The sequence below is a fragment of the Camelus bactrianus genome, chromosome 5 (assembly GCF_048773025.1).
Source record: "Camelus bactrianus isolate YW-2024 breed Bactrian camel chromosome 5, ASM4877302v1, whole genome shotgun sequence".
Lineage (NCBI taxonomy): Eukaryota > Metazoa > Chordata > Mammalia > Artiodactyla > Camelidae > Camelus > Camelus bactrianus.
Genome location: NC_133543.1, coordinates 58,477,656 through 58,489,942, shown reverse-complemented (window position 1 = coordinate 58,489,942; position 12,287 = coordinate 58,477,656). Strand labels below are relative to the sequence as shown.

Sequence of the window (12,287 nt, the reverse complement as noted above, 5' to 3'; positions counted from 1 at the left end):
CAATCTCCTCTGTTGGTTCCTTTTCAGACCGTCCATCCCCACCAAGAAATCTTGCTGTTACTGACATTAAAGCTGAATCTTGCTACTTAACATGGGATGCCCCTCTAGACAATGGTGGCAGTGAAATCACCCATTATGTCATTGACAAACGCGATGCAAGTAGGAAGAAAGCTGAATGGGAAGAAGTCACCAACACTGCTGTAGAGAGGAGATACGGGGTAAACTCTTCTAAGTATTTTCTTATGCACGTTAAAAGGACATGACTCTGAATTAACACCATTCTAGCAAAACCTTGGAATTTAATGACTAAACTCAAAACCACACACAAAAACCTTTAGTATAGTTTTCAGCACCATGCACTTAAAGCTACTTAGTAAATACTATCTGATACACAGATTGTCTTTTACTTGAGCGATCCACAATTAGGTACAATAAATTTACACATTCTCATTTTAAAAGACTTTCTCCATGTTTGAGTATGTATATCTATTTGAGTTTACAGATGTACTTCTTTTTAGAGTCTTCTCTACCAAAATAGTCTGAATTTTAAAACAAGTGAAAATCAATGTAAGAATATTATTTTTAAGAAATTATTATTCATCTGATTTCTAGATCTGGAAACTTATCCCTAATGGTCAGTATGAGTTCCGAGTTAGAGCAGTGAATAAATATGGAACCAGTGATGAATGCAAGTCAGATAAAGTGGTCATTCAAGATCCTTATCGTCCACCTGGACCTCCAGGAAAACCAAAAGTTTTGGAGCGCACCAAAGGGTCGATGCTAGTGAGCTGGACTCCTCCTTTGGACAATGGTGGCTCTCCAATTACTGGCTACTGGCTGGAGAAGAGAGAAGAGGGAGGTGCCTACTGGTCACGTGTTAGCCGAGCACCAATAACCAAAATGGGATTGAAAGGCGTGGAATTTAATGTTCCCCGTTTGATTGAAGGTGTGAAATACCAGTTCAGAGCAATGGCAATCAACGCTGCGGGAGTCGGCCCTCCCAGTGAACCATCGGATCCAGCTGTTGCAGGAGATCCCATATGTAAGTATGCTTCCACTTCTGGAATTTGGAAAGGGCAGAGCCAGTAAATGCTCTTAAATTTCTTGTATTTTTCTATGCTAAGTTATTATATTAAAATAAAAACTTTCATACTTAGACTATTAGAAGTATGTTTGTGTGTATACACATATACACAAATTATTCACACATATCTAATGTATCTGCACACATACGTATACATACAAAAAGTCATACAGTTTTTACTCTTAGATTAAACCTAGGATTATATGAGGAATCACAATAATAAAGACCCTAGACTATGAGCTCCTCTCTGCTCCCATACCTTACATAAACCTCTGTCTCATTAATTTGATACTGTGGAAATTCTCTCTCTCACTAAACAGTCAGACCATCCAGTGTGCGTTCAACAAAAAGCAAAATGTTGTTAAATTTTCAATAATATTTATTGCACAAAGATACAAGATTTTCAAGCACAGTCTGTGAGGTCAAATAAAAAACTCTGAAAGATCCATGAGCAGATCAGTTCAAAAATCAGAGTCTCTGTGGGGAAAAAAAATCAGCTCTTTATTAAAAAGACAAAATAACCTAAGTTCTATATGGAACACATCTATAAAATGAATTATTCATTCGTTCTGCGAGCTAGTATTAAACATATGCTGCGTACAAGGAACTGTCCTAGATGCTGGAGATGAAAGAGCTATGGTTAAAAAGATGAACAGAGTCAAAGAATTTCTGAAATTGTAAAGCACTGTCAGAAATGTAATGGACTGTCATGTGATTGGGGCAGGGTCAACGTCTACAATAAAGGGCATTAAGATTAGCTTGTGTTCAAAGGTTTACCAGCAAAAGATGAAATCATTTTTTAATTTTAATTTTATGGTAAATTAAAATAAGTTTTTAGTAGAAAAATATTGCAGAATCTCTTCAAAGGAATCTCAAAAGTAAGATAGCTGTTCACCAATTGTATATAAATAGTCTTTCTAATCCCAGTCGGTTGTTTGCTTTCTTTGTTTTAGCATTAATGCTAAATGGAAATAGACTGTCTTAGACTTCTCTAGAAAGTAATTTATTCTTTTGGCATTCCTATTTTAATAGTTTAATAAATTATGATCATGTATAATACAACATTCTTATGGTGTATAAATCTAGCATCCAACTTCAAAACTTGATGTTGTTTTTTTTTCCTCTTATTAGATCCACCTGGGCCACCTTCTCGTCCAGAGGTCAAAGATAAAACAAAGTCAAGCATCTCACTAGCATGGAAACCTCCAGCCAAAGATGGTGGCAGCCCAATCAAAGGATACATTGTAGAAATGCAGGAAGAAGGTAGTACTGACTGGAAGAGTGTAAATGAACCGGACAAACTCTTAACTACCTGTGAGTGTGTGGTACCAAATCTGAAAGAGCTCAGAAAGTACAGATTCAGAGTAAAAGCTGTCAACGAAGCTGGTGAATCTGAACCAAGTGACACAACTGGAGAGATCCCTGCCACTGATGTTCAGGGTACTAGTCCTTAATCCATTTATATATTCATCTTTTGATCTTATTATGAAATTGATTAATTTACTGAAGATATGTCAATTACTTTTTGGAAAAGGTCAGCTAAATCCTGTTATATTATCCATGGTATTACAGAGGTACCGGAAGTTTTCATTGACATTGGAGCACAAGACTGTCTAATTTGTCAAGCTGGCACACAGATTAGGATTCCTGCTGTCATCAAGGGACGCCCAACACCAAAATCCTCTTGGGAATTTGATGGAAAGGCAAAGAAGGCAGTGAAGGTAAGAATTTATAATTATCTGTATCTCCCATTGAATCACTCTAAGGAATAGTTACACTATAACTGACTATCTTCTTTTCTAATAGGATGGGGTTCATGATATCCCTGAAGATGCACAGGTAAAAAAAAATATATATATATATATTATATATATAGAAATGATTCAGAATCTGATTGACTTCAGTACTGCTTTCAATTTATTCAACATATGACTAATATTTCTTTCTTTGCAGCTGGAGACTGCTGAAAATTCATCAGTAATTATTATTCCAGAGTGTAAGCGATCTCATACAGGCAAATACAGCATCACAGCCAAGAATAAAGCAGGACAAAAGACTGCAAATTGCAGAGTTAAAGTCATGGGTAAGGAAGACTTTAAAAGTTACTATGGAATAAGAAAAAATTATTTTAAACAAAGAACCACTGTTTACATTGTGATTTGCATCCAACAGATGTACCAGGGCCACCCAAAGATCTGAAAGTCAGTGACATCACAAGGGGTAGTTGCAAACTTACATGGAAGATGCCAGATGATGATGGAGGAGACAGGATCAAAGGCTATGTTATCGAGAAGAGGACTATTGATGGAAAAGCCTGGACTAAAGTCAACCCAAGCTGTGGAAGCACCTCATTTGTAGTTCCTGACCTCATCTCTGGACAGGAATATTTCTTCCGTGTACGGGCAGAAAACCGTTTTGGAATTGGTCCACCTGTGGAAACCATTCAGAGGACCACTGCCAGAGACCCAATATGTAAGTTTTTAAAGCTAAGATTAAAGTAGTTTCCCAAATTTGAAATATGTTATTATAAACAATGCCTAATACTTCTTTTATACTTCTTTTAACTATTTTTAAAGATCCTCCTGATCCTCCTATTAAACTCAAGATTGGCCTCATAACAAAGAACACAGTACACCTGTCATGGAAACCCCCAAAGAATGATGGGGGCTCCCCTGTCACCCACTATATTGTTGAGTGCCTTGCATGGGATCCTACTGGGACAAAGAAAGAAGCATGGAAACAGTGCAACAAACGTGACGTGGAGGAACTGGAGTTTACCGCCGAAGACCTCATAGAGGGTGGGGAATACGAATTCAGGGTCAAAGCCGTCAATGCTGCAGGAGTCAGCAAACCTTCAGACACTGTTGGCCCTGTGATTGTCAAAGACCAGACATGTAAGTACCAACATATTAACAGAGAATGTCCTCTTTATGAATGCGTTCCGGATATTTAAGAAAAGTCCAAAATAAAAAGAGATGTCTACATGGGGAAGCTACCAGGGGTTGAGTCTGGACATGGGCACATGACCTAATTGCTCATGCCCTCAGCTTCCACAGAATTCTCATCTTTCCTTACATATGACCTTTCCCTTATTGAAAGGAGATGATATTTGGCATTTCCTTCCTCTCATTTTCTCCACGGCAGGCTATTTTACACACCAGAAGTTAAAGCAGTTCCTCTGCAAGCTCCTCAAAAGGGGCAGAAAGTAACCAGTCATTTGCTCAGCAACTGCTAAGACTCATTTATCTTCACAATCAAGCTACTTTTTCTCTATTTGATGAAAAGATATATCCATTTTAAGAGATAAGACATACACACAAATATAGTAATAATTCTTCCTCTAATTACTGTTACTACCATCACTACTGCTGTGTAGTTGTTAGTTCCTTCTTCTAAATTTAGGAGAGCTGTAGTCACAACCCCCTTTGCATATTCTTATACTAAATTCATGAAAATTGAAAACTGCTTTGCCTCCATTAGCAGTTATATTTCTTAAAAGGGAATTCATCTCAGAATGAACATATAGTAGGTCCCCTCATAACACTGCAAACATATTAAAGGGAATATCATGAAAGAACACTCAAGCCTAAGCGACTATAAATTTCACCTTTCTCTACCCTTTTTCAATATCTACAATCATAATGATGCCACATGGGAGAGAGGCAACTGCTGATACATAGCCACATGTAGATCAGTAAAGGATGATGCCACATGTATCTGCTCCCCAAACTGGTATAAACTAGATGCAGACAGATCTGTTCTTTATATCAAGCAGGGCTATAAAGCCTGACTATAGTAGATCCAGATAACTTTCTAGTGACTGTGAATTCTACTTTCCATCCTTTAGTGCTCTATGTTCCTAATGATGATAGCTTCTTTTTTTTTTCCTTTAATAATCTAGGCCCACCTTCAATTGAGCTAAAAGAATTCATGGAGGTTGAAGAAGGAACTGATGTTAACATTGTGGCCAAAATTAAAGGTGTGCCTTTCCCGACACTAACCTGGTTTAAAGCTCCTCCGATGAAGCCTGATAAGAAAGAACCTGTTGTCTATGACACCCATGTCAACAAACTGGTGGTGGATGATACTTGCACCTTAGTTATTCCACAGTCTCGCAGGAGTGACACTGGCCTATATACCATCACAGCCGTGAATAATCTGGGAACAGCATCAAAGGAAATGAGACTGAATGTCCTTGGTAAAGATTTCATGGTTTTATTAAAACCATGTGATTTTCTGTTCATAAACGTAGTATTTGGCTTTAAGATCATTCTCCTAATAAAATTTTCTCTTAAAACCATTTTAGGTCGCCCTGGCCCTCCAGTAGGACCGATAAAGTTTGAATCTGTTTCAGCAGATCAAATGACATTATCTTGGCTTCCACCTAAAGATGACGGTGGGTCTAAGATTACCAACTATGTAATTGAGAAAAGAGAAGCTAACAGGAAGACATGGGTACGTGTCTCCAGTGAACCGAAAGAGTGCATGTACACAATTCCCAAACTGCTGGAAGGCCATGAGTACGTATTCCGAATCATGGCCCAGAATAAATATGGCATTGGGGAGCCTCTTGACAGTGAGCCTGAAACAGCAAGAAACCTCTTCTGTAAGTAGGACGTGCTTCACATACAAAGTCATTCTTATTTGTGTTTTTCATAATTTCTCATACATCAATGTGATTTTTGTCACAGCTGTCCCTGGAGCACCTGATAAACCAACAGTTAGCAGTGTGACTCGTAATTCCATGACTGTCAACTGGGAAGAGCCAGAATATGATGGAGGCTCTCCTGTGACAGGATACTGGCTAGAAATGAAAGATACCACTTCGAAGAGATGGAAGAGAGTTAACCGAGATCCTATCAAAGCCATGACTTTGGGTGTTTCTTATAAAGTGACTGGTCTCATTGAAGGTTCTGATTATCAGTTCCGGGTGTACGCCATCAATGCTGCTGGTGTGGGTCCAGCAAGTCTGCCCTCAGACCCAACGACTGCTAGAGATCCAATTGGTGAGACTTGAAACCATTCCTTGCCCCCATCCCACCAAAAGTGCCATGGAAAAGTCAAGAATACTAACATATGCTGCTTCTTTCCAGCCCCTCCTGGCCCACCATTTCCCAAAGTCACAGACTGGACCAAATCATCTGCGGATCTGGAGTGGTCTCCCCCACTAAAAGATGGTGGATCCAAAGTAACCGGATACATCGTTGAATATAAAGAAGAAGGCAAAGAAGAGTGGGAAAAGGTAGCTAACACTTGGCGTTATGGAAATGGACTATGAATAAACTAAAAATGTAGTTATTCTCAATCCCGTTAACTCCTATCTGTACTTTCTGGACTAAGAAATAAAAGAAAGCCATTTAATTTAACAGATAATCCAAACATCTGTTATGTCAAAAATCTAATCAAAAGTTAAGTCATGCTATTGTGTAGTATCTTTTAGCTATAAAGCCTGAAAAGATGGATGAAGTGAACAATACAGTTTTTTTTTCTAATCAGTTGACAATATTATAAAACATAATTTCTGGCATTCAGTATTTACCTGTAATATCTGATCCCTAAAACCTAAATTGACAACAGTTCTCCCAGAACAAGTAAATATGCCATTGGTTATGCTTTGGAAAGCTATTAAACAAGAAACTACAAAGAACTACAGTAGTTTCTCCCCCTTATCCAAAGGGATACATTCTAAGACCCCCAGTGGATGCCTGAAACCACAGATAGTATAGGAAAAAACATGAGAGTTCATTACTAATGGGCAGGTAGCATATACAGTGTGAATATACTGGACAAAGGGATGGTTCACATCCCGGATAGGGATGGAGCAGGATGACACAGGATTTCATCACACTGCTCAGAATGGTGTGCAATTTAAAACTTATGAATTGTTGATTTGTGGAATTTTTTTCCATTTAATATTTTCAGATCTTGGTTGACTTCGGGTAAATGAAACACAGAATGCAAAACCACAGATAAGGAAGGACTACTGAATTCTACTTATAAATGCTTGTGATTTCTCCCTAGGCTAAAGATAAAGAAGTGAGAGGAACAAAACTTGTTGTGACAGGATTAAAAGAAGGAGCATTCTACAAATTTAGAGTTAGAGCAGTCAACATTGCTGGCATTGGAGAACCTGGAGAAGTCACAGATGCCATTGAAATGAAGGACAGAATTGGTAATTATTAATATTTCTATTATTTTACCGAGAGTTAGTTTTAGATTGGAAATGAAAAGCACATTTGTTATTTTCAATTGTTTTCCAGTATTACCTGACATTCAGCTGGATGCCAGCGTCAGAGACAGAATTGTGGTCCATGCTGGAGGGGTGATTCGGATCATTGCCTATGTGTCTGGAAAGCCTCCTCCAACCATTACCTGGAACATGAATGAAAGAGCATTACCTCAAGAAGCCACCATTGAGTCCACAGCCATTAGCTCATCCATGGTCATCAAGAATTGCCAGAGGAGCCACCAAGGCGTCTATTCTCTTCTTGCCAAAAATGCAGCCGGGGAAAGAAAGAAGACAATTATCGTTGATGTATTAGGTAAAAGCTTTCAATTTGTCCATGCAACTTTAAAAAATAACATTTTATTTCATCTACAGCAAAGCTCTATTATTTTAAAAAAAAAAAAGCTGTTACAAATATTTTGGAAAATAAGAAAAATCACCCACAATCCCATTGACCACTATTAGCATTAAAAAAAACCTCCTCGTTGCTTTTTTATCCTATACATATTTTATATGCTTGTACTCCTACGATAAATTCTTGTGAGTTGCCTTTTTATATAACACATCACCATAAACATTTACTATGTTGTTATATAGTTTTCATAAAAGCAGTGTTCCTGCAAATGTACATGAATGTTTAACAATTTGCTATGGTTGACCATTTTCACATCATAGGACCTGCTGGTTATCATCATAATGCAAAAATCCCTTTGAAGTTTTCAGTATTCTAATTGAAGAGAAGCATCATATTTGGTTATCAATATTGCATTTTTTAGTCACTGAATATCGAGTCGAATGCTACAAGGCTTGTTCATGCCTCTCGCTGGCTTTATTCCAGTGATTTGCTCAAAAAGTGAAGCCCTCCCACCCAGATCTCTCTCTCAGCCTATCTCTAGGCACAACTAAACTCCAAACACCCAGTTTTTATGTGAAAATAACCAGTTTTCTATTGGACATAATTAATATTGATGAATGAAACTGGCATGAGGAAAAAGATTTCATTGAGCAACAGTCTTTCAAGCTTCTAGGTTGTTTCAAACTGCTAAACAGTCTTTAGTCCAATGGTTATTACTTTAAGAACTAGTGCCCTTCCAGGTTAAATTCCAACCCTCTCAAAGGTCATTCTGAAATCTGGGGTCTCCTGTGCTACTCAGATTTACTGGTCACCCAGAAAAAATTCTCTCATCCTTTCTCCTCTGAAGAGTAAACTGGACACAAAAAGTAGCCATGCCATCCTCACCCCTCTCCTGTCTCTGTGTGTTTGTCTCCAAACATCTCCCTCTTATCTAACTCATAAATTACTGGGGGGAAATATATATATATATATATTCATTCTACTAAAGCAAGGGCAACCAGTAACTATTGCAAACCTATTTCATTTTAAAATATGGTTGAATATAGGTACCAAGGAAGGAAAAAAACAACTCAATAAATACAAAATCTTACTCTAACTCTTTTCATAGCAACATTTTTGTCTCCCTTTTAAAAACGGAGGGTAACAAATATTGAGCCCTGTAGTTCATTGAGGTTCAACAACTGGAAACCTTTTCCTCTTATTTCCAGATGTGCCAGGCCCTGTTGGAATACCATTCCTGCCTCACAACCTAACCAATGACTCCTGCAAATTGACATGGTTCTCTCCAGAAGATGATGGAGGCTCTCCAATCACCAATTATGTAATTGAAAAGAGGGAATCTGACCGCAGAGCATGGACCCCAGTGACATGCACAGTCACCCGACAAAATGCTACTGTCCAAGGTCTCATTCAAGGAAAAGCCTACTTTTTCCGAATTGCAGCTGAAAATAGTATTGGCATGGGCCCGTTTGTTGAGACAACAGATGCACTTGTCATAAGAGATCCAATAAGTAAGTACAATTTAAAACAATTTCATCCTTAGTCATTTCTTCATTTATTTAATAAAAGACTATAGTGACAAAATTAGTGTATAAATGCCAGTTTCGTTCAATTTGTCAAGAATTCCTCAGGTAAATACCCAGTATCTGATGTGTAAATACCCAGTATCTGATGTTGGTAGTATTGGAATGTGATCATGAAAGAGATTAAGGGAATATATACGATTCTTCAAATCCTTTCATGTAATACTACACTGATTTTTTTTTTAATTTTCAACTTAATGGCATAAATATGAAGTATTTCCCTAACTCTAAAACTATCAACTCTGGAGAACTTTCCTGAATTATTTGGCCTCAGTGAACCTCCCTATTTGCTTATCTGGAAATTAGATTATATTGGGTCCCTTTTAGATTTAATCATTGTATGTTAAGATCTCTTTTGCTACTTAGCAAAACAAATAGTTTAATGTTTAAATGCAATTCTCAAAAAGTATTATTTACTACATTCTATTACATTCTTTTTTTTTTTTTTTTTGAGTAAAGGTAGATTTATTTAGAGAGTTACATACTGCATAGAGTGTACACTGTTTCAAAAGGCAAGAGAAAGGCCACGAGGTGTAGGGGTTGGGTGCTCAGGTTAAAGTAAAAGTAGATACACATCCCATAGACAGAGTGCGGGCCATCTCCAAAGAGGACGGAGTGAGAGAGGCAGCCATTCTACTACATTCTTAATACGACATTTGTTTCACTGTCATTCCACACTTGCAGCTGTACCAGAGCGTCCTGAAGACCTAGAAGTCAAAGAAGTTACTAAAGATTCTGTCACTTTGACTTGGAATCCTCCAAAGTATGATGGCGGATCAGAAATTATTAACTACATCCTAGAAAGCCGTCTCATTGGAACCGAGAAGTTCCACAAAGTTACAAACGACAACTTGCTTGGCAGGAAGTATACTGTGAAAGGCTTAAAAGAAGGTGATACCTACGAGTACCGTGTCAGTGCAGTCAATATTGTTGGACAAGGCAAACCATCATTTTGCACCAAGCCAATCACTTGCAAGGATGAGCTGGGTATGTGTCAAATGCAGTTCATATTTTGCAAACTTGTACATCTATAGATTTATCCTAGGACATCAGTCCAGCTGACTTGCCTTTATAATTGTAATTTTAGCTCCTCCGACGCTTGACCTCGACTTCAGAGATAAGCTCACGATTCGAGTTGGTGAAGCTTTTGCCCTCACTGGCCGTTACTCAGGCAAACCAAAGCCCAAGGTTACTTGGTTCAAAGATGACGCTGATGTGCTGGAAGACGATCGCACTCACATAAAGACCACTCCTACGACACTTGCTCTAGAGAAGCTCAAGGCCAAGCGTTCAGATTCTGGCAAATACTGTGTGGTTGTGGAGAACAGTACAGGCTCCAGGAAAGGGTTCTGTCAAGTTAATGTTGTTGGTAAGTATTATGTAGCAAGAAGGAGAGAGACCCTGTTCTTTCCAAAGTAGATGTGGAAATCACATTTTGTGCTGTGATTTTTTTTCCTTCAGACCGTCCTGGACCACCAGTAGGACCAGTTATTTTTGATGAGGTGACCAAAGATTACATGGTTATCTCTTGGAAGCCACCTTTAGATGATGGAGGCAGTGAAATTACCAATTACATTATTGAGAAGAAGGAGACAGGCAAAGATGTCTGGATGCCCGTGACATCTGCAAGTGCTAAAACAACATGCAAAGTTCCTAAACTGCTTGAAGGGAAAGATTATATTTTCCGGATATATGCTGAAAATCTGTATGGAATAAGTGATCCTCTGGTGTCTGATTCAATGAAAGCCAAAGATCGCTTCAGTATGCATTATATTTGGTTTTAATGATTCAACATTTGAGGTTGTTAATAGGAAGAATTAAATTTCTAATGCATTTTGCTAATGTTTGTTATAGGAGTTCCTGATGCACCTGACCAGCCAATTGTTACAGAAGTTACCAAAGACTCTGCATTAGTAACCTGGAACAAGCCAAATGATGGTGGAAAGCCCATCACAAACTACATCCTGGAGAAGAGGGAAACTATGTCTAAACGATGGGCTAGAGTTACCAAAGAGCCTATCCATCCACACACCAAATTTAGGGTTCCTGATCTTCTAGAAGGATGTCACTATGAATTCCGGGTTTCTGCAGAAAATGAAATTGGTATTGGAGACCCAAGCCCACCATCCAAACCAGTCATTGCTAAAGATCCAATTGGTATAGTACTAAAGCATTCATTCAGCTTTCATTTTATCCAGCTTTGTTGTCAGCTATATTCTAACACCTTTTTGGTTTTTTCTTTTATTATGCAGCTAAGCCAAGTCCACCTGTTAATCCTGAAGCAATAGATACAACATGTAATTCAGTTGATCTAACTTGGCTGCCACCCCGTCATGATGGTGGGAGCAAGATTCTGGGTTATATTGTTGAGTACCAGAAAGTTGGAGATGAAGAATGGAAAAGAGCCAATCACACTCCTGAGTCATGTCCTGAAACTAAATATAAAGTCACTGGTCTTCGGGATGGTCAGTCCTATAAGTTCAGAGTAATAGCAGTTAATGAAGCTGGTGAATCAGATCCAGCTCATGTACCAGAGCCAGTGCTAGTAAAAGACAGACTCGGTGAGTAACATGTTCTCAGCTGCCTTTGCAAGGAAGATAGGTGTTCCACTGTCTATGCTTCATTGGAAAACACAGTAACAAATCAAATCTGAAAGTACCATTCTCTTTATTCTAGAACCACCTGAGTTGATTCTTGATGCCAACATGGCAAGAGAACAACACATAAAAGTTGGTGACACTCTGAGACTTAGTGCCATCATCAAAGGAGTGCCATTCCCAAAAGTAACCTGGAAAAAAGGAGACAGAGAGGCTCCAACTAAAGCACGAATTGACACTACTCCAGTTGGTAGCAAGCTTGAAATTCGTAATGCTCTCCATGAAGATGGTGGAATGTATTCCTTAACAGTAGAGAATCCAGCTGGTTCAAAAACTGTCTCAGTAAAAGTACTCGTATTAGGTAAGAATTTTAGTACATGATGTATTTAATGCAATGGCATAAAAAAGTACCTTTTAATACATTTCGAGCTCTTATCTGGAT

General features: G+C 38.3%; 1 protein-coding gene and 1 long non-coding RNA gene across 6 annotated transcripts in view; one reads left to right on the top strand and one right to left on the bottom strand.

Annotated features, from left to right (window-relative positions):
* Nucleotides 1-12,287, bottom strand: part of LOC141577720 (uncharacterized) — a 120,798-nt gene that overhangs the window by 40,589 nt on the left and 67,922 nt on the right. For all 3 annotated transcript variants that reach the window (XR_012507062.1, XR_012507061.1, XR_012507060.1), the window contains one exon: nucleotides 7,351-7,456. This is a non-coding gene — a long non-coding RNA (uncharacterized LOC141577720). The remainder of the gene's footprint in view (nucleotides 1-7,350; nucleotides 7,457-12,287) is intronic.
* Nucleotides 1-12,287, top strand: part of TTN (titin) — a 269,061-nt gene that overhangs the window by 191,471 nt on the left and 65,303 nt on the right. For all 3 annotated transcript variants that reach the window (XM_074363962.1, XM_074363965.1, XM_074363963.1), the window contains 21 exons: nucleotides 28-218; nucleotides 613-1,042; nucleotides 2,216-2,524; nucleotides 2,657-2,805; nucleotides 2,891-2,923; nucleotides 3,038-3,167; nucleotides 3,257-3,556; nucleotides 3,661-3,978; nucleotides 4,986-5,282; nucleotides 5,391-5,690; nucleotides 5,776-6,090; nucleotides 6,178-6,326; nucleotides 7,106-7,256; nucleotides 7,345-7,626; nucleotides 8,874-9,176; nucleotides 9,933-10,235; nucleotides 10,336-10,617; nucleotides 10,710-11,009; nucleotides 11,103-11,405; nucleotides 11,501-11,809; nucleotides 11,925-12,206. In XM_074363962.1, coding sequence (XP_074220063.1) covers nucleotides 28-218; nucleotides 613-1,042; nucleotides 2,216-2,524; nucleotides 2,657-2,805; nucleotides 2,891-2,923; nucleotides 3,038-3,167; nucleotides 3,257-3,556; nucleotides 3,661-3,978; nucleotides 4,986-5,282; nucleotides 5,391-5,690; nucleotides 5,776-6,090; nucleotides 6,178-6,326; nucleotides 7,106-7,256; nucleotides 7,345-7,626; nucleotides 8,874-9,176; nucleotides 9,933-10,235; nucleotides 10,336-10,617; nucleotides 10,710-11,009; nucleotides 11,103-11,405; nucleotides 11,501-11,809; nucleotides 11,925-12,206 — 5,436 coding nt within the window. The remainder of the gene's footprint in view (nucleotides 1-27; nucleotides 219-612; nucleotides 1,043-2,215; nucleotides 2,525-2,656; nucleotides 2,806-2,890; nucleotides 2,924-3,037; nucleotides 3,168-3,256; nucleotides 3,557-3,660; nucleotides 3,979-4,985; nucleotides 5,283-5,390; nucleotides 5,691-5,775; nucleotides 6,091-6,177; nucleotides 6,327-7,105; nucleotides 7,257-7,344; nucleotides 7,627-8,873; nucleotides 9,177-9,932; nucleotides 10,236-10,335; nucleotides 10,618-10,709; nucleotides 11,010-11,102; nucleotides 11,406-11,500; nucleotides 11,810-11,924; nucleotides 12,207-12,287) is intronic.